The sequence below is a fragment of the Dryobates pubescens genome, chromosome 32 (genome assembly GCF_014839835.1).
Source record: "Dryobates pubescens isolate bDryPub1 chromosome 32, bDryPub1.pri, whole genome shotgun sequence".
NCBI lineage: Eukaryota > Metazoa > Chordata > Aves > Piciformes > Picidae > Dryobates > Dryobates pubescens.
The window spans coordinates 5,679,495-5,700,484 of NC_071643.1; the positions used below are offsets into that span (position 1 = coordinate 5,679,495).

The following is a 20,990-nucleotide window of genomic DNA, read 5'->3' on the forward strand; positions in this document are numbered from 1 at the left end:
AGTAAGTGTCTGTATCCTTGCAGTGTGACCCACAGCACTCTAACAGATGTTCCACAGGTCAAAACAGCCAGATTTTACCCTGCAGCCAGCTCACATGCACACACCTTCCTGGGATATGCTTGCTATGTTAAATAGTAGAACTGTTTTTCCTCATGCAGGTAAGGGAAGGAATCTATACAAAACGATATAATGCAAAAGAGGCTAAGGAAAGTGAAGCTACTTTATCAGCCTCGGTCTCAGCATAATGTGGGAACCCACCATGCTTGCCTAGATTTTCTCTTTCACTATGTAACTTGTTTTCTGGATCCTTTTCCCTTTAATGCCCTTCCCTGACCTCTTCTTTGTTATCAGATTAACACAGTAAACTTTGGGGAAAGGGATCAAGCCGAGCAGGGAGGTTGAGGCTTTCAATCCCAGGAAAAGGGAATGGAAAATCTTCAATAAATGCAGGGCATTTTCTCGAGTGGGGCAGGGATGGGAACCAGCAGAAAAGCTGAACAGATGGAAGAGCAGAAGGCTGCGAACGGGCTAAAGCTGTTATCTGTCCATTTCTGGGGGGCAGGACTGAGTTGTCAGCCTTTAAGCAAACCCACGTTCACTGCCTGCTGAAAAGTTGTCTGGAGCATAAACGAGAGCAAAGTTAACTGCGACAGAGCGAAAGCACCCTCAGATATTCTGTGTCATTCCTCTAGAATCTGTGAGAGAGACTGGTTATGCAAGCCTGTTCCGTTCACAGGGCTGTTTTTTCCTCCCTTATGCTCGTTTCCAAATTTAGAGAACTGGAACAAACTCCACGCACCCGCCGCCTCAGGACCCCAGCGCACTAACGCGGGCGCGGTGGCACCGCGGGGACAGGGCGGCAGCGCTTGGCGGCCCCGGCCGAGCCCCCAGCGAGGGGCCGCAGCCCGCCCACGGCTCTTCAGAGCCAGGCATTGCACCTGCCCGCGCAGCGCCGGCGCTAGCCCAGCACCGGCGCTAGCCCAGCGCCGGCCCAGGCGCTCGCTCAGACTGCGTCACCGGCGCTGATGCGCTTAAACGGCAGACGGAGAAGAGCCTGAAGGCGCGGCGCCATTTTGTGCCCCGGGGTCGCCCCGGGAGACTTCCTCCGCGAAGAGGCCGAAGACCCCCGGCCTCTCGCCGCTGTACTCACAGGCAAGGCGCGGCGGGCATGCCGCGGCATTAGGAGGAGGAGGCTGCGGGCCAGGCACCGCCCGCCGCCCGCCAGCAGCAGCGCGGCGCCCAACGCCAGCAGCAGCATCGCGGCGCCCCACACCACCGGCCACAGCCTATCGCCGCCGTCTCCCGCGCCCGCCCCAGCCCTTCCCCCGGTCCGCCCCCCGCCGCGCCCCTGCAGCCGGGCCCAGCCTCATTCAAACGGCAGCAGCGCCCGGCAGGCCCGCCGGCTCCAGGTAAGGCGCGGGTAACCCCCTGCCGCAGCCTCGGGCCTCCGCGGAGGGGAGAGGGGCAGGCGGGCCCGGAGTTAGGGAGGGGGCGGCGACGGTAGTGGCAGGCCGGCCCCGCCGGTCCCCCTGGTTCCCCTGGTTACTGGGCCAATCGATGACCTTGCCCGCTTGTGGGAGGGGGCGATCCAGGCGGGGCAGGCCGCGGCCTGAGGCTGGGGGCGCTGGGCTCTGCCCCGCACGGCCCCCGGCCGCAGCCCGCCCCGCGCCGCCCGCCGGGCGCCTCCGCTGCCGCGCGTCGAGCCCTGCTGCTCCCGCCCGGCTGCTGCGCACTGCCTGCCCTTGCCGAGCGCCGTTTGCCTGCTCCCGGCCGCGGGAGCCGCGCCTCTGCGTGGGGCAGGCCCGGCCCCTCGCCCCCTCCCTGCAAGATCCCTCACGAAAAATCGCGTGGGCTGCAACCGAGCGTTTGAATTTGATCAAACCCCCTCAGCCTGTGAGGATTACCGGAGCCGGCTCTTGAGCCTAGACCTCTCCCTTCGGAGCCTACTACCCCACCAGCTTCTCTTTTGTGGTAATTTCCTGGGTTTTCAGTCGAGGCCTCTTTCCCAGCGGGCCCCGGAGCTGCGGCGGCAGCAGCCCAGCCTTTGGCAGAGATGTAAATAAGCCCTACCAAGGAGATACCGTTTATTCTGCTCTTCTACAGGAGGATGTACATTCATCTGGGATGACCTCTTTTGTGTGCTGGATCAGTTTCATTCATGATAAATATGATTGAAACTAAATTTCTGTACCCACCTCTTGTTCTTCAGATGTTTCCCCCCTGCTAAGTGAATTTAATGGTGATGCCTCTGTATAGTCCAGCATCACCAGCTGCTTAATTAACAACTAAATGTAATTTTAACCTGCTGGCTGTGCTAGCTGTAGAGCCCAAGGGTTGCTTTGGGAACACATAATAACATCACTTGTGGCTTGAAGTTATATCTTAGTGTGAAATGATTTTATATAGCTCAGTTGAAATAGTATATTACATGTGACTATCCTGTTTTAAAGCTGTTTCAGACAAGGTGCATTGCAGACAGAGAAGCTGACATTTTCTTTAATACCTTCCTGCTTGTCAGTTTACTTAGAATCTTATTCAAAAGTATCTTGAGGTGTTTGTGCTGTTTCTCTCAAGGTGGGGGACTGCAAGGGGGAAAGAGGAACCCCTTTGGACTTTATTTTCTTGTTGAAATACATGAAGTCAGCATGACATACAAGAGAAGTGAGCAACTAAAACTGAGGTGCTATCTTGTATTGCAGAACTAAGGGAGAACAGTCTTGCTGTTGGTAGAGAGTTAGTTGGAAGGATGTTGGCTACCAAGCTGTCCCGGCCTCTCCAGAACTTTGCTGTGAAAACCCTGAATTTCAAGGACCCAGGGAAGGGCATCAGGTAAGTAAGTTGGTGGAGAACAAGCAGGGAGATCTTGAGTGAAGCATAGTTGGAGGGCTCAGTTGATTTCAGTAGGACAGTTTATTTACAGAATCACAAGGTGGTTGAGGTTGCAAGGTACCTCTGGAGGTCATGTGGTCCAACCCACTGGATCAAGCAGGGCCTCCTAGAGCTGGTTGCTTATGACTGTGCAGATGGCTTGTGAAAATCTCCAAGGATGGAGACTCCCCAGTCTGCCTGGGCAACCTGTGCCGGTGCTTGATCGTTTTGCTGAGCACAGAGGTACTCTGTATGCAAGGAGTGGTTGGTGGCATGGTTTCTTACACTTGGACAGTGGTCTGTAGTCAAAAGGAGGTTGAATACAGCAGTAATTCAGTTTCAAGCAAGGATTTATTCCTGAATATCTGAAAGTAGGCCTTGCTGCAGTGCAAGGAGCTGTCATTTATCTCTTTATTAATGAGGCAATGAGTCACATGAAATGAGAAAGCTTAGAGGCAGAGTTTTAGTGAGAAGTGGAGGTGAGCCATTTCTGGTTTTTTTCTGAACAGACAATTGCCTGTCTAATTCCTAGCTCTGAAAAAAAACCCCAAGCAAACCCAAACCAACAAACCTACCAACCACTGTACCCTTTTGTATTGATCCACGTGGGAACTCTACTAGTCCACATTCGGGTCAGGCTGAGCACTTCCACTGACTTTGCTTTAGAGCGGGGTTTCCAAACAGCGGCGTGTGTACCATGAGCTTTACACAAGCTGTTTGAAAGTGGCTCATGGCCCACCAAGCAAGAACTGCCACCTCCAGTGCTGTTTTACTGCTGTTGACAGTGCTATCTGGCACCATCACCGTCAAGGACAGCTCCTGTAACAGGGAGCTGTAGAGACCAAAGAGAACTAAGCTGATAGAGATTTCCTCTGCAAACGGACATAGGCCATTTATCTCCTCTTTACTTCACACATGCCAAAGCTGCACCAACAGGAGCCTGCTATGGCCTTAAAAATACAAATTAGTCTTTCATTAACTTAAGAAAAGAATTTTCATCATCCTCCCCCCTTCACTGTCCCTCCTTTCCCCCACCCCCCTGCCCCTTCTTTTGTTTCACTTGCTGTGTATTTGTGCTTTGTGCATCTTGTACTAAGGGCAAAAATATGCTGTGCTTTTTTTGAAGTACCTGTAAGGTGCTAAACCTGAAGTGGAAATCTAGTTGTTTGAAAGACAATCTTGTCACTCTGCTGGTATCTAAATGCATTGAAGTAGCATTTATTTAGTTGAAGATAAGCACTGCCTTTTTTAGTGTAACTGAACAGAAGCAAAGGCATAGTCACGAGCACAGGTTCAATTCAAGGACCCTATATGCATTTTAAAAGTTTCTAGAGTTCAGTCATGCAGAAAGACAGAAATGGCTGATGGTACATTATTGCTCTGTGTGTGGGCTCACTGCATAGGCATGGTAGCTGTTCCTTTGATGATATGCCTGCAGATCAGCAGCCAGCATCTATTTTATGCTCTTGCCTTCTGGTCAAGGTAGGCAGAGTGTCACGCAGCTGTTCTTTGCAGGTTATTGTGGCTAACAGCAGCAATTTGGTGCTCAGCAGTGAAATAATGGGCCTAGGCATGACACTGAAAAATAAAAGTTTAGTTCATGCAACTAAAAGAAATGAACATTTCTGGGCTCTTTCAGAGAAACTTACTGTTGAGATGACGTTCTAAGCCAGGTTTGGAAGTCCGTGGTGTTAACACAGACTGTGCCTGGGGTCTGACCTTGCAACAATTAAATTGGCTGTTGCTATTTCAAGAGATGATTTGGCTTGTGACACTCAAAGTTAGGAAAGGAGCTGAAGTGTTGCAGGAAGGTGAGCAGGCCCTTCCCATCTGATTCAAGGCTTCTGCTCTAGCAGACCCTTCCCATCTGGTTCAAAGCTTCTGCTCTAGCAGACCCTTCCCATCTGGTTCAAAGCTTCTACCCTAGCAGACCCTTCCCATCTGGTTCAAAGCTTCTGCTCTAGCAGACCCTTCCCATCTGGTTCAAAGCTTCTGCTCTAGCAGACCCTTTTTCTAGCCTTGCTTTCCCAAGATGCAGCTCAAAAGTCAAGAGTGTCTCCAGATTGCTCTTTAGTGTAGCACAGGTCACCCTTGAATTGCCTGTGATGGCAGGAGATAATTGTGAATGATTAGGCAAATTCACTTAGAGGAGCAGCCTAGAAGATAAGCTGTGCTGAAGGATAGATGTTGTGAGAGGAGCCAGAGGGTGGAAGAAGTACAGCAAGTCTAGGGGAATGCCAGAAGGCTCTGTGAGGGCAGTGTCAGTGCTCAAAGTAAAACTGAAAATGATGGTAGAGAAGTGGCTGGCAGGGACAGAGGCCAGGGTCACTGTGGTGTGTTGTCTAAGGCCAATTGCCCAATCTTAGGCAAGACCTAAGAAAGTACTGTGCTACTGGTAGCACAGCTTTTCTAAACAGGTACTTAATGGAAGGCATTGTTGCTTCATTCCGGCCTGTCTTTGCCAACGTGATTTATCTTCCTGGGAGTTGGGCACACTGCAAAGGGGGAGCTTCGGATCAGCATGGCAGGTATTGCTGAAAGACAGTGTCTTCTTACTTTTGACAGCTGCAAAAAGAGTATATAAGATCTAAGAGTATCTACTGGGTAGACACTGCAGAGGAAGAAATGTCATACAAGATGATAGAAACATGCAGCTGTGTGTAAAAGCAGCGAGAGAGAAATTGGACCAATGCGACCTTAGGCCGGGTGTCAGAGACAATGCCACAGAAGAATAACAAGACAAACCATCGACTTTGCCTACCTGAGCTTTGTGGAACTGAAAATGCTCTAGTTCCCATTTTGTGGGTGGGAGCTGCTCTGTGCCTCCAGATTGGGAGCTATTTTAGAATTCTTCATAATATCCAGACAGGCTCTGCAGCTAGAAATCGCATCAAGGGCTTTTGAGAAACCAGTGTTTCATACTGCAGGAAGTACACAGGCTCCGAATATGGAGAACTGTAGGCTGAATTCTGTTTTCTCAAGTGACAGTCTGCATCATACCTACAGGCACACTGCTTTCCTTTTCATGTGTGTGCTGCAGTTCCAGGGTACAGACAAGGTATTCCATGCCTGATTGTTCTGTTGTTTGTTGGATTTTTCTAACAGGCCACTGCAAAGAGTTTGTGTCCCTCTCTTGTCCCCGTGTGGCAGCCGCAGTTATGCGAGTGAAGTTGATCAGGTGAGTGTGATTGTGGTTTCCAGGAGTTAGTTCTGCTGAGATGAGGTCTTAAAATCCCTGAAGCCTGGTGACTTAATGCACTTTTCCAATTTGCCAGAAAGACTCTGAGCTGGACCTCTCCAACATACTGCACATTCTTTCCTATCACAGGCTTCCATTGACGTAGCACAGTGCATGCTGCAGAGGATGGAAATAAGCAATCAGACCAGTGTGATTTTTCTATTTTTGGAACTCAGTCAGCAGACAAAATCTTCCACCATAGAGTGGAGGGAATTTGCACAACAAACAATATGTTTCTGGAGTATGGTCATTTCAAGAGAGGTAAATAAATGTGTGTGTCCTCGCCTCTTGATCTGGAGAGAGGACCTCTTCTTTAACAGCCCATTCCTTGAAGGTTCTAGTTTGCCAGGACCAGTACCAGGCAAAAGGTAGGGAAGTGTTTTGCCCTCTTGCCTCCCTTGTGGCAGTGTAGCAGTGCCAGAGTGTGCACATCTTGCTCTGTAAGCCTGGGACACAGTCTCAGCGAAATTCAGATATGGTCCTTGCATGGCTGCTGGGCTTCCAGTGTGACCCTGATCATAGAATCAATAAGGTTGGAAAGGACCTCAAAGATAAGTCCAACCTGTCACCCAAGACCTCAGGACTACTAGACCATGGCACCAACTGCCACATCCAATCCCCTCTTGAACACGTCCAGGGACGGCGACTCCACCACCTCCCTGGGCAGCACATTCCAATGGCTAACAACTCTCTCTGGGAAGAACTTTCTCCTCACCTCCAGCCTAAACTTCCCCTGGCACAGCTTGAGACTGTGTCCTCTTGTTCTGGTGCTGGTTGCTGGGAGAAGAGACCAACCCCCTCCTGGCTACAACCTCCCTTCAGGTAGTTGTAGCCAGCAAGAAGGTCTCCCCTGAGCCTCCTCTTCTCCAGGCTAAGCAACCTCAGCTCCCTCAGCCTCTCCTCACAGGGCTGTGCTCAAGGCCTCTCCCCAGCCTCGGTGCCCTTCTCTGGACACATTCAAGAGTCTCAATGTCCTTCTTAAATTGAGGGGCCCAGAACTGGACACAGTACTCAAGGTGTGGTGTAACCAGTGCTGAGTACAGGGGCACAATGACTTCCCTGCTCCTGATCAGTCCCTGTTTATGCTGGGGAAAGCCAAATTGCTGGTTTGTTAGAAGAAATTAGTTGGAAGTAATTACAAGTAATGATTTCCTATTCCTGCCAGCAGCAGCACCTAGCTGTGTGTGTACTTGTGCTGCTGGAATGTCTGGCACACCATGCATTTTTCAGCATGTCACTTAACTGCTGCCTCTCTGAGTTAGAAGAAGGGGTTTGGAGAAAGAAATTTAATTATTTCAATTTTAAGTTGGAAAAATAAGATCTCCAAAAGAGCACAAAGTCTGGTCTTAATTTCAAGTGTTAGATGTACTTGGTTCTGCTCAGCTATAAAACCCCAGCAACAGAGAGTTCACATGCTAGAGGGAGAAAGAAGAGTGAGCAGACAAGCTCACTTTCTTCTTAGTCAGGCTACCTTCCCCATAGCCTGTGAGCTGCATGGCACAGGAGAGCATACTCCTGACTCTTTGAGCATTACAGGAGCAGTTCCTACTGAAGGCAAAACCTGTCCTGGGGACTGTCTGGAGTATTTCCAGGTTTCAAGATGGATGTGAACTGCCAGAGAAGGGCGGTTGGTTTGGTCTCTTTGCCTTGGGAGCCTGTTGTCAGAGGTGCTGAACTTCTCTTACTTTTGGAGGGCCAGCGATCCTGCCTCATTCACTCAGTGTGAGACCTTTGTTCCTTGTCTTCAGGAGGCACTGGGTGGCAGTAGCCGGCAGTGAATGCAGAGAACATTCCCTGGAACAGGCTGCTGGTGGCCAAGGACGTGGCTGTGTTCTGTGTCAATCGCCGACTTCATATACTCGATTCCAGTGCATTTTGTTCCTGTTTGTTTTGCAGATCAACACCAGAGCTGTGCTTATAACAGGCTGTGACTCAGGGTTTGGATTTGAATTGGCCAAGCACCTCCATGCCAAAGGTTTAATTGTTTACGCTGGATGCCTGCAAAAGGTAGGGAAACAAAAGCTGTGCTCTTCACCTGGGACACGTGCGCACACCCGTAGCAAAGTCAGGCTTTCCTGTCCACCCTGCATGGAATGGGGGTGATTGGTAGCCCAAACAGAAAGACATGAGGCTTGAATTTTCTAGAGCAGTAACAGGACTGATTGGTATCTAAGGAGGTTCTTTACTGAATCATCACACTGTGGTCTGTTCCTTATCTGATGGACCAGAACCCCAAAACTAATTGTATAGGCTAATCCGTAAGTAAGTTTTGGGGTCAGGTTGAGTCTGGACCTTTGGCCCTGCTCTTAAACTCTACATATTTATACAAGGTTTGTTTTGATTAGTTGTGACATCCACCGAGCCACCAATGATTTTATGACAGAGTGTGAGCACATTTTTCTGTATTCATGAGTAGAACCATGCCTCAGTGTGCACTGGAGGCCTCTTGAAATCGCTGTGAGGCGATAGAGTGCCACAAGTGCAAATGGGAGCGGAATGAGGCCACAAATAGCTTAGTGACGCAGTTTTGGTATGTTCTCCAGGAGCCCTCTGTATGGCAATCAGAGATGCCTGGTCATGGAGAACAGGAGAGAGCTTTAGCCTCTCTCTCCATATGAAGCACTGGCAGGTTTTCAACTGAATGGCTGTTACCCAACAGAAACAAACCTGCTCCTCAGGATATCCTGGGGTGGGTCAGTTATTTTGATCCTAATCTTTTAGCACACTCATCACTTTTAAATGTATCTTGAATGGTTCTATTATTTAAAGAGAATTTGCCAGCTGTTTTTAAACGGCTCAGTACTCTTTCTGCTGTTGATTTTTTTTTTCCATTCTTGCCACGTTTTGCTTAAATGACTAGTTTCTTTCTGCTGCATTTGTTTCAAAAGTGTTGCTCTAGCTCTGTCCCTTGAGGTGTCTCAGCCTTGGGTCAAAGATCTATTTGTTAACCAAGGCGCCCTCTACAGGCCTCACAGAATAAGACACCTGGAAACCGGTGCTTTTCACAAGGTGTGGGGAGAGGGTAGATGTTTGGCAGATGTTTTTATTCAGCTTTTGTAACTGAAGAGCAATATTAGAGACTATAAGAACGTCACAGGCTTAAAATCCACGCTTTAGAATAACAGCCTGCCTCTGTGTTGACAGGAGACAAAAACTTTAGAGCTGCAAAGTTACTCCTGGGTTTCACTTCCTCTCTCTGAGCTGCCAGAAAGACCAAATCTTCAGCGAGCGTGTCTCTGTTGCTGAAACCTCCCCTCCAGTCTGATGTCTTCAGTGCTTGTTCTAGTGAATGCATGTTAGTGGGAAATCTTGGCCTCTGACAATTTTAGCATAAGCTGACATGCAGCAGCATGCCAGAACTCTTTTAGGCTTTACTTCCTGGCCAAAAATCACTAGACAGCTTTGGTGTATCACTGTGTAATCAAATGGTGCTTCTTTAGCTGGACTCGCATCCCATGTTCCCAAATCTGTGTGACTCCCTCAAGCCTGCTAACAGCTGTTGTCATCACAAGAACACTGTAAAATGCCAAAGCTGCTCAGTTTGCAGCTTGGCCTCCTATTTATCTTCAGACACAGACTGTATATAGAACTGCTCTGTAGAACTAAAACACCTTCGGGAGGCCGAGCTGATTGCCCATTGTTTCACTAGCAGATCTGTAATCAGGATTCTGATCAGAGTGCAGTTGTTGCTGGTGCTGATTTTAGGGGCAGCAAAAGCCTGGTGTGCTTTTAGATGCTAGATGAAAGTGGAGGCAGCAGTAAGAACCATCATCTTTTGCTTGGATATATTTAACCTAACCCTGACAGAGAGGAAGTGACTATGAAACTTCAGTGTTATTTTCATGGGACTGTTTTTCACAGCACACCTGTACATCACAAGCATACTTCAGTTTGGGGAGGCATCATGCCCTCAGGTTATATGCTATTCTTAGGAATGTTAGATTAAAAATGTGGGCAGTGCTGACTCCTCATCAGGAAAGGTTTTGTAAAGTGGCCAGATCCTGAGCACCTGACTGTTTTTACTGAAGGATACCTGAGAGAGCTGAGAGAGTCATGGCTGAGGGGAGCCCAAGGATGGATCTGTGCTAACAGTGTGCTGTTTCACACACAGTTCTTCTTCCTAACATTTTCACTGGCAAGTACATTGGTGAGAGCTGGGTTATTGCTTCATTACCAAAAGACAGTGACAGGCTGGATCCAATGAAAGATCACGCTGCAGCTGTCTTATTTTTTCCTCCTTGGTTAGTAGCTGGAGGCACCAGCTGACACAAGATGAAGAAGGTATTTTTTCATCAGTATCTGTTACCAGTGGACATATGTGATGTTTGTTATGGCTGTCAGGAGTGTGATGGAAGCCCTCTTCGCTTTGCTTTGTGTGCTTAGTCCTCTTGGGGCTTGCAGGGGGATGAGAACACAGAGGTTATCTGAGCGAGCCAGCATGCAGGCCAGTTACTGTATGGCTCACCAAGAGTGCTTGGAGCCATGGAGTGTTACATAGCACTTCAGGAACACACTAATAAAGGTACAGAAGGTAACCATGGAAAGAGGAAGATGAGGCAGTGGTGTGCTTTTTCAGTATGCAAGAGTTGGGTCCTCCTGCCATGGGGACTGGAGCCTGGGGCTGCCAGCAGGGAAGTACTGGTCTGTTGATAGAGCACCAGAAGGTCTTTCCGCTGCTGCATATGGGCCCAGGAATTGCACAGGCTGCATCCTATGACAGGGAAGTATGACACAGTCACAGGATGCCTGACTTAAATGCCACCCATCTGCCCTTTCTGAAAAGCCAAGGGAACAGCCCTATGAGTCTGGGTTAATGCTCAGAGTCCAACTCTTGGCCAGGATCCCAGCCCTAAGTGCCCAGCTGCTTGCGGATGGGAGGGCAGAAGACGATGCTGCAAAGATCCCAGAGCTGGTTTGTTGCTGTGGCCCTGAGATTTTGTAGCACCTTGCAGAGCTGGGACTGGGGAAAGACCCATCTTAGCCTTAATGGTCTTCCCTTTAGCCATATCTTCTCTTTCCAAGGGACTTGCATGCTTGCATTTGCTGATTCTCTGGTGGCATTCCCTCCTGTGCCACCTGTATGCGTTTCCAGGCCTTGCCACACACCCCGGCTTCAGCACCACGATGGGTTTGAGTGAGCAGCAAACGTAGCACGAGACTCTGTTTTCAGTGACATAAAAACAAACACCACTAAGCTATGCATGAGGCTTTGAACTGCTCCCTTTTGTGTGCAGTATGCTGCTGTGTCAAGAGAGTGCAGCAGGTGCCTTCTCTTAAGGACAAACACTAACTGCTATTAACAGTCTGCGGTGGATTAAGGAAGGGTGGAGAAGACAGAAGAGATGTCAGGTACTAAGGGAACTGTCTGTGCACCCAGAAATGAGAGGAAGCAGGAGAAAGTTTTCTGGAAGACAGGTGGTGCATAAACAGGGGGATGTATGGCCACCCTCATGTGGTATCTAAAGCATGGAGTCTGAAGGGAGCTCCTGCTCGGAGGGCAAATGGGCATTCCGGATTCAGACCGCAGAGATGAGCACTGTCTTGTTGACAGCTGACTGCTGGCAGTCTCTGGCAGGGCATGCCTGTGGCTTAAGGTGTTCAGAACAATCTAACATCATTCAGCAGTTGGGAAACAGCCCTGCTATGAAGAGCTGCCCTGTTCCAGGTCAGAGGAAAAAAGCTATCTTCACCTGCCAGAAGTGAACAGCACTGATGTTTGCCTACAGATGCTGGCACAGAAAGTGAGGCTATCTGATGGCTGAGTGGTGGGGGAAGAACGACTGAACAGCTGTAGGTGATCCTGTGGGACACACTCCATGTCTAGCCTGTTAATGGGGAGTAAAAGACTTCTAGGGAGGGATGATATTGAGGGGACAGAGGGAGTTGTTACAGTAAAGCAGGGTTGTTCCCCAAAAGTGCTATTGTCAGGGCTAGACTTCATCTCTACAAAAGTACCCTGGAGTGGCCAACACAGCAGCTCATAACCATGAAAGGGATACAGGCACAGTCCCAAACTCATTAATATCCTGGGACTATGTTCTGGAAGCACCACAGTCAAGCTTCCCTGCTATGAAGGGACTAGCTCTAGGTGTGGCAACCTTGTTGCTAGCAGCGTTGGCCCATGTGAGAGGTATCTCAGGGGCTGGCTGGTTACATGGCTGGGCTGTAAGTGGGTAGGTGTACATTGAGGGAATCTGTTCTAAGATGAGAAAAAACCAGTGGAGATAGGAAATGGGAGTGGGAAAATGCTCACAGAGGGAAGCAAAGAATGCTGAAAAAGGATACTGGGGGGGAACTGCTAGCAGACAAGCTGCCCAGGGACTTGATGATTGGACTCTGTAGGAGTCTGTTCCTGGCAGTAGGTGGGTTTCCAGGCAGTGAGAGCTGTGTGCAGAGATCAGCTGAAGGGAGAGCATGGTGGGCAGGCAGCCCCTCCTATAGCATTGTCATTCCCAGAGCTGACAACGTGACTGAGAAGCCTGTGCAATGTCCATGTGCAGCCACTGTGGGCTATTCCATGCTGTACCCACACTAAGATGTTTGGTGTACCCTGTGTGCAAGCCAGAGTGAGGACAGCACCATATTGCCACCACTGCAGCACTGGGTCATAGCTTGGTCTCAGAAGCTTTTACTGGGCTGGAGTTGCCCTGTTGGGGGAGATACAGCTCTGGCTGTTTTCTTGGTGGTCAAAGCAGTTTGTACCAGCTGAGTTGGTGGCAGGGGTCATAGTCACATGGTGATGTTTGAGGAATGGTGCTCTGCAGGAGCAGCCCTACCTGTTCCACTTCCTCTTAGAGCTGCAGGACTGTTCTGAATATTCTGTGACTGCTCTGAGTACTCTGTTTTGCTTGCTTTGATGGTTGCTCTGCATTTGGTCTTCTACACAAGCTCTTTGACCAGATTCAAAACAGTGCTTTCTTCCTCTCTAGGACAAGGGGGAAGGTGGCTCCAAGGAACTGGATGACATGAAGAGTGATCGAATGAGAACTGTACAGCTCAATGTCTGTGACAGCAAAGAAGTGGACCGAGCAGTGGACCACGTGAATAACAGCCTGGAGGACCCAGAGAAAGGTAGGTGGCATGCAGTGGGCTCTAAGGTCTCATAGGTGGCAGGAGCTCCCTCAGCTGGGCTCTGAGAGTATTTCCAGGGCACACCTCAAAAGCTGAGCATGTGATTGAAGGGCCCAAAGCTTCAAAGAGCAGCAGTGCAGAGCACTGGGCTGTTTAAATGTTGTACCATACTGGAAAGCAGCTGCTCACTTAAGGCATCATCTACAAAGAAAACTGATGTTTGGGGTGTTTTTGCTCCACTAGGTCCTATAGGGACATTAGCAGAACTTGGGATGGTGTTGAAGGCCCTGGGATTAGTGCTTTATTTCTGTGACTTGAAGTTTATTAGGACTCAGATTGGCACATTTCCATTGTCTTCCCCCCTACTCCCCAGAACTTCAAGATGCAGGGGAAATTGAGAGGCTTTGCAAAGGATTTCCTCACAAAGCCAGCTGAGTTTCATGAATGCCATTGCAGGAGAGATTTCAGAGTTCAGGGAGTAGCTGTAGCTGACTTTCTTAGCCTGCATTACCTCATTCTGCTGAGTTGATAACAGCATATTCTGCTGCAGTATTGTGAGAACCCCAGCTGCTCCTGCATTCCTGAAACCTTTCCACCTTTGGTAAATCACTTTTTTTCCCCCTCTCCTTCTTCATCCACCCTTCAACATGAAGGCTGTTTTAAAGCAGAGCAACCAGTGATGTTTTATTTGGGATTTTGCATAAACCTATTTCTTTTACTTCTGATTACATTTTTCTGTCTAGATCTTCTCTATAAATTAAGGAGTTTTTTTAACCCTGTGCTCTCAAGCATGGGCCAGGATGCAGTTGCCTTTTCTGGGCTGCTGCTGAGAACACAGGTCTGGGCACAGTCAGTCAACACAGAACAGTGAGGTTTTGAGAAGCTTTCCCAGATCTTTCTCAAGCTGTTTAATATGTGATGTAAACCAATACTATTCCAGATTCCTTTTTAATCTTTCTTTTCACTGCTAAATGAGTTGGTAGCTTCAGTTGTTACAGCAGAATAAAAGGGAGAGGCAGTGGCATGCATGCCCACAAATGTTCACTCATGCCTCCATCCCCCTTCCCCACACTGCAGACATAGCAGCTCTTCTGGGGACCCAAGGGCTGCTTCACAGGCAGGAATATGTGTGCAGGGACATGAATTCATTGCTATTTATTTCATGTAATCCTTCCTTCTGCACCTCAAACACCAAGTTATAAGTGTTCTTTAAACTGCAGTTGCTCTAAAGTGCTTTCAGAATTGTTTTTGCTGATGGCCAAACAGAGTCTTCACAGTTCCTGCCTAGGAGGCAGCCTTCACACCACAGAACAGAGGCCCTCCGTGCTGTAATGGCAGACCACTGCATCCTGATGACAGAGAGAGTCCAGCAGGCTTTTCCAGGCCTGGTCACAGTAGCCCAAGACAGAGCAGAGACTTCTTTCATTTGGGGATCAAAACTCCAAGTGCTCAAGGTGCTGAAACTGAGCACCTGACTCCTGTCTGTTTCTCTCTTTGAATGGTACTGCTGAAGCCCTAGGGATTTTACTCTGGAAGAATTACTTTTTTGGTTCTTACATGGTCCTTCCTATTCTTAGTGTTTGCATGGAGAGACTGTTTTCCTCATTTTAAAATATCATGATGAGTGTAAAGAAAATGGCAAGAAGAACAGCTTGGACAAGGCTGAAGTTCTCTGCTGGCTCAAGGCTTCCTGGGAAGCCTTATTCATGCTACCCTGTGGCTGCAGTGTTGGGCAACACAGACAGATCTAGGCTGTGATTAGATTTGCTCAGGAGGCTGAAGTTTGCTCTTGTCTCTCTCCTGTCTTGCTTCCATCATTACAAGTTGTAAAGAAAAGCTGTGCTGTGTGGTTCAACAATCTTACTAGCAAGGCCTTTTTCAAGCTGCTGTCATTAGTCTCACAGAGGGAATGCTTTCCACTCCATTTTGTCTTGTAGGGCTCTGGGGGCTGGTCAACAATGCTGGGATCTCCACATTTGGGGAAGTTGAGTTCACCAGCATGGACACCTACATGGAGGTAGCTGAAGTGAACCTGTGGGGGACTGTGAGAACCACCAAGGCTTTTCTCCCACTCATCAGGAGGTCAAAGGGTGAGTGATCCCTTCCTGGCTAACATTCCCTGGAGCAGGTCCCTCATCCTGCCCCCTGTCTTGCTGTGTCAGAGGCCTGAAGGTCTATTATGCTTCTGTCTGCACCACTGTCCACCTTCATCCCCTTACAGACAGAATGTGACCCACAGCACACACACAAGTGACAGATTTCCTAACCACTCTGAATTACACAGCAAGACAGCAGTCTTAAAAACAAGTTATTATTTCTTTTTCCCATCCATGCTGCCTTCTGCAACATCCCACACAAGATCTCATCTGTCATACCTGTTCTGAAGCTGCAGCTCCACCACAAATTACAGTGCCAGGAGCAATTCTAGCCTCTATACAAAAGCCAGCTGTGGCAGTGCTGGCAGCAGCAGTGTTCTGTGATGTGCCTCTTGAAGGGAAGTTGTGTGCTGTGTTACTTTAGGAGCTTGTAAGGTATGAGAGGTGAGGTTTGTGCAGCAAAGAATGTAGACATGGAGCTTGTGTGAGTCTCAGCATAAAAGGGCAAAAGCTTTCCTGTGCTGGGTCCAGCTCCCTGACTAAATGAAAGTATGTCTTACTCTTGAGGCATCCACAGACATTAACAATGTTGTTCTGTGCTGCAGGCCTGGGCTGTATGTGGCCCAGGCAGCATTTCTTCCATCGTGGAAGGGTATCCACTTCTGTGGTCAAAGTTTCTCATTCTAGCACAACTCAGCCATGAGCAGTGTTAGAAAGTGCAGAGCTGCAACTTCTGATCAGACTGCAGCAGCCACAGGCTCCTTCCAGCATTCTCCCTAGCCAAAACAGATGACTTCTGGAGAGGAGAAAGGCCTCAGCCCTATGCCCGGAGCCATAAACCAGCTGTCACATTGAGAAGGGTGCAGTGGGTTTAGACTGCTCTGCCCATTTGTGGTGGAGGAGCATTCCATTCCCTTTTAAGTAGCAGACGGTCTAAGACACCACTGGGCTCCTGGACTGCATGCCTTTGACTTGCAAATCAACAAGCTCAGCTTGGGTGCCAGAGGCTTTCTTTGCTGCTGCTCTCTCTTCTCTGGGCTCAGCCCTGCACGCTATTGAGCGATTGCTTCCCACCGTGCAGGCTCTGTCCAGCCTCTTCTGTATTCAGTATCACTAAGGTTGGAAGAGACCTCAAAGATCATCGAGTCCAACCTGTCACCACAGACCCCATGACTAGAGTAGGGAGGCCACTAGTGCCCACTGCAGGCTTGAACTCATGACCTTCCCATTAAGGGTCTTATGTGCCACCAACTGAGCCACAGACTGGACTTAGCTCTGAGCTTTGCGTGTCAGAACGTGCCCACTCCCTCGGCTATAAAGAGCCGGGGAGCACAAGCAAAAGGCTTCTGCCCTGCGGCCATCAGGGCAGAGCCGTGAGCAGGTCTGCCAGGCAGCCCTTGTGGGTAGGAGTCGGTCGGGCGGCGCGAGTCAGGTGTCTGCTCTCGCCCCTTGCCAGGTCGCGTGGTGAACATCAGCAGCATGATGGGGCGGATGGGCAGTCCTGCCCGCTCGCCCTACTGCATCACCAAGTTCGGCGTGGAGGCCTTCTCCGACTGCCTGCGGTACGAGATGCAGCCCCAGGGGGTGATGGTCAGCATCGTGGAGCCCGGCAACTTCATAGCCGCCACCAACCTGTACAGCCCCGAGCGCATCAAGGCCATCGCCGACAAAATGTGGGAGGAGCTGCCCGAGATCGTGCGCAAGGACTACGGCAGGAAGTACTTCGACGAGCAGGTGAGCAAGATGGAGACCTACTGCAACAGCGGCTCCAGGGACACCTCGCCCGTCATCGAGAGCGTCACCCACGCCCTCGTCTCCACCACGCCCTACACCCGCTACCACCCCATGGATTACTACTGGTGGCTGCGCATGCAGATCATGACCCACATGCCCGCCGCCATCTCGGACCGCCTCTATGTCTACTGAGGCCTCGCACTCCTAGGCCACCCAGGTGGGAAACTGGTTTTGTAGAGAGCGTTGTACACACTTCCCCTCAGTCATTCGATATCTTTTCTAACCTCATCTCAGAGTACTGTATTTTAGCTCTAAAGGGTTCATTTCAATGTCTGACATAACCTCAAGGGCAGTCGTTTCCAAGGGGTGCTTCACAGGCAGGAATAGGTGTGCAGGGACGTGAATTCTTTGCTATTTATTTCATGTGATCCTTCCTTCTGCACCTCAAACACCAAGTTATAAGTGTTCTTTAAACTGCAGTTGCTCTAAAGTGCTTTCAGAATCGTTTTTGCTGATGGCCAAACAGAGTCTTCACAGTTCCTGCCTAGGAGGCAGCCTTCACACCACAGAACAGAGGCCCTCCGTGCTGTAATGGCAAACCACTGCATCCTGATGACAGAGAGAGTCCAGCAGGCTTTTCCAGGCCTGGTCACAGTAGCCCAAGACAGAGCAGAGACTTCTTTCATTTGGGGATCAAAACTCCAAGTGCTCAAGGTGCTGAAACTGAGCACCTGACCCCTGTCTGTTTCTCTCTTTGAATGATACTGATGAAACCCTAGAGAAAAGGAACCAATCTGCTTTTCTTGCATGCTTTCTTGCAAAGCAGTTCAACAATCCAGGGACTCAATCCTACAGACTTTTCCCACAGGAGTTTCTTACTCATATGAGCATTCCCATGAGTATGAGCAGCTTTACACACAGGACTACAGGAATCAGGATTGGCCTGCAGCAACATTTCTCTTCAACAGTAATTGAACATCAACTCAAGACTTAGTCTGGACACCTCCACCGCCTCTGATGGGTGAGGATCACCACTGAGCAGAGGGAAGCAGAGAGGGTTACAGGCACATGTGAATGCCGTTCTCATCAGGAACCTCAGAGGTGCACTGAAGTACAGAACCTTGCACAGAAGGGCCTGAAACCTGACCAGGGCCTGTAGGCACTCTTAGGGTGCAGGTGAGGGTAAGAATCATAACTTCATTAAGGAAGTCACTGAGCTGAAGTCCATCTAACATGCTATAAACTGAACAGAACGTCCATAACAACAACGTCAAGAGCAGTTTCATTTCCAGGATGTTTGTTTACATGACTGAGAAATGTTTGTTTTGTACCATAAGGAAAGGAAAAAGCAACTGACAAACCCAGAAGTTCTTTCCATGAGAAAATGTGGGAAGGGTTAATTGGTTTTTATTTTAGAGCTCAAAAGCAGAACCAACCAAGTGATTCAAATACCTTTGTTGGCCAAGTGAAAGAGGAGGGATCTCACGTGCTCTGGTAACGTGCTGTGACGTGATCAAACCCATTTGGCTTAATAAATGTATCCAGGAATGGTAACAGAAGTCAGAGGCTCCTTCTCTTTACTGTTGAAATGTGTAGGGTGGAAGGCTCACATTCATTAAGTGTTTGGTGAGGTTCATGTCAGTCCCACAAACACTGCACTCGGGGGCTGACCCTGCAGTCTTGAGGCTTGCGTGTCTGTGGTGGACAGTGCCAGACTTCTGCAGGAGTGCCAGGTGTGCCCTGCATCTCGTGACAAATAGGCCTAAGCTCTGGTCTCTGTATTCACAGCTCTTAAACCTGCATCTGTATCAGACTCCCACAGATTACAGAGGATTACTATGGATTATTCCCAGGGAGCAGGAAGAGAAACTGAGCTCTGAAGAGGGCAGGAGGGCAGCAGTAGTTTAGCAGGGCAGGCACGCAGCAGGTCACTGACAGACTCAAAATGAAACCCTTGGAGAAACTTGCTGGTTTCCTGGTCTTCTCCAGAGCTCTAACAGTGGCAGCTGCATCTTGTGGTGCTGGGCACACTGCCTTATTTTCCAATGTGTGGACTTCTCACTGGGACAAACATCAGAATAGTCACCACAAGAGACCCAGCAGGAGCTGGGGCTCACTTGCAAGGCAGAGTAAAACACCTGGGTAACAATGCTTGCTGCAGATGACACAGTAGAAGGGGAAAAGCCTTTACTAGAACAGTTCTTGGAGTCTAAACATTTAGCCCAAAGGTGCTGAGTACTACAAAAAGCCATGGACTTCTGCTTGGGGTGCTAGCTCCCTGTTTTGCATGTAGGGCTGGGTGGTGATAGTGGAGACAGACATGGAGAAGACTGAGTGTGCTGCTGAGTTCTCCCAGGTTGGCTCAGGGCTCCCTGAGAGCAGGAAAATGAAGCTCAGAGCTGCACAGCATCACTTCTGCAGGCTCCTGAACTCCTGCCTGGAATTCCCACAGGGAGCTCTGAAGTTGTGCCACTGCTCTGAGGCTGAGGAGGCACAATGGTACTGCTGTCCTGCATGACTCGCAGGAGCCTGTGGACACATACACTGGGGAGGTGATGAGTAGAGTTTTCATATGCATCCTGGTTATTCCTAAGTGTCTGTGAGAGTTTTCCTGACACTGGAAGAGTTTGGTAGCTGACTGGTAGTCAGGAGGGCAGCAAGCTGGGCAGTTTTCCTGCTGGGATCTTGGCAATCTGCAGTTTCAGGGCTTGCCCTGAGAAGTGCATTAAAAGCTGATCCCCTCTGGTTTTGCCTGACACTGTCTTTGTGCCTCTGCACTCTGGGTCCTGCCTGCATGGGGCCACCACAGCTCCTGGGGTACCTTCAGCACACCAAGTTTGTTTGAAAACTAAAATGAGCAAAAGCATAGCATAAGAGGGCTTGGCTGGGCAGCTGGTCCTCTGCACTCCCAGAGCTGCCTTGGTGGGAGATCCTGCCCCCTCATGAGGAGCTGAGCAGCCAGCAGGCTCAGTCGGCAGGAGTGCCCACCCCTGGCCTCTATTCTGGTCCCAGCTAGCTGGAGGGAGGGTCTCCTCTTCCCAAATTTCATGTCAGCAACAATCATTGGTGATGATGCAACAGATCTCACTCTGCAGCATCCCTTGGGCAACCTGGAGTTAAAAATAACTCCCTTGGGTGGTAGGAGGCAGCAGAGATGGGGTAATTATAACTACAGCTGTTACATCTTGTTTTGAGCCTTAAGGAGGGAATTAGGAAGTCCTACATGCTTAGAACTTTTTGCTCCTAGTGATGAGGGTGGTAGATGCTGCCTCTGAGACCAGCATTGAGTGACTCCTTACTGCCACATTGCCTGGACGAAGTGCAGGGATTTTGCAATCACAAAATCATTTCACAGCCAGGAAGTTGCACAGCTCTGGGAGAGTTGGTCCCAAACCTGTGCCTCAGCTCCTGTGTCCCAGCAGAGGTCTGGCCCAGGCTCCCTCCCAGGTTTCATCCCTGTGAGTCTGGCTGAGGCTCTTGGTCCTGGGCTGGCAGCTCAGAAATAGAACTGATCTGGAAACAGAAGGAAGGACCATCCTGTTCAAGCACAGCTGAGCACAGAGTGTTTTCTCCAGCTGAATCAAATACAACAAGCAGGTAACTAAATATTTGAGTGGCTCACTTACTGAGCTGCAATGTCACATCTCTGTACAGAAGCCAAGGAGTCTTGCTGCAAAGTGCATGTGCAGTTGGTGACACTTTGTGGCCTCTGTAGCTTTGAAAGAAAGTCTTTCCAGCCAACAAGAGAAGAATCCTGAGCATCACTCACAGAAGACCTGCTGAGACCTCCCTGGAGTGATGCCCCTCAGGAGCACAGCACAGCTTTCTTTTCCCTCTTTCCCAGCAAGGCTGTGCAGCCTTGGAGTGCTGCAGACTTAAGCTGGTGTTTCCCCATGAGAGGAAGTGCTGGCCTGGTACCACCAAAGCATCAAGCAGCAAGTTCTTCCTCACCACACAAAAGTACAAGGAGCAGGAGATGCCAG

General features: G+C 49.5%; 1 protein-coding gene across 1 annotated transcript; it reads left to right on the forward strand.

Annotated features, from left to right (window-relative positions):
• The first annotated feature begins 1,306 nt into the window (after positions 1-1,306).
• On the forward strand, positions 1,307-18,581 carry BDH1 (3-hydroxybutyrate dehydrogenase 1). Its single transcript, XM_054175568.1, has 7 exons — positions 1,307-1,409; positions 2,700-2,829; positions 5,974-6,046; positions 8,003-8,113; positions 13,036-13,177; positions 15,115-15,267; positions 16,730-18,581. Exons 2-7 carry the CDS (start codon positions 2,747-2,749, stop codon positions 17,197-17,199), a joined length of 1,032 nt encoding a protein of 343 aa, XP_054031543.1. The 5' UTR covers positions 1,307-1,409; positions 2,700-2,746; the 3' UTR covers positions 17,200-18,581.
• The last annotated feature ends 2,409 nt before the right edge of the window (positions 18,582-20,990 follow it).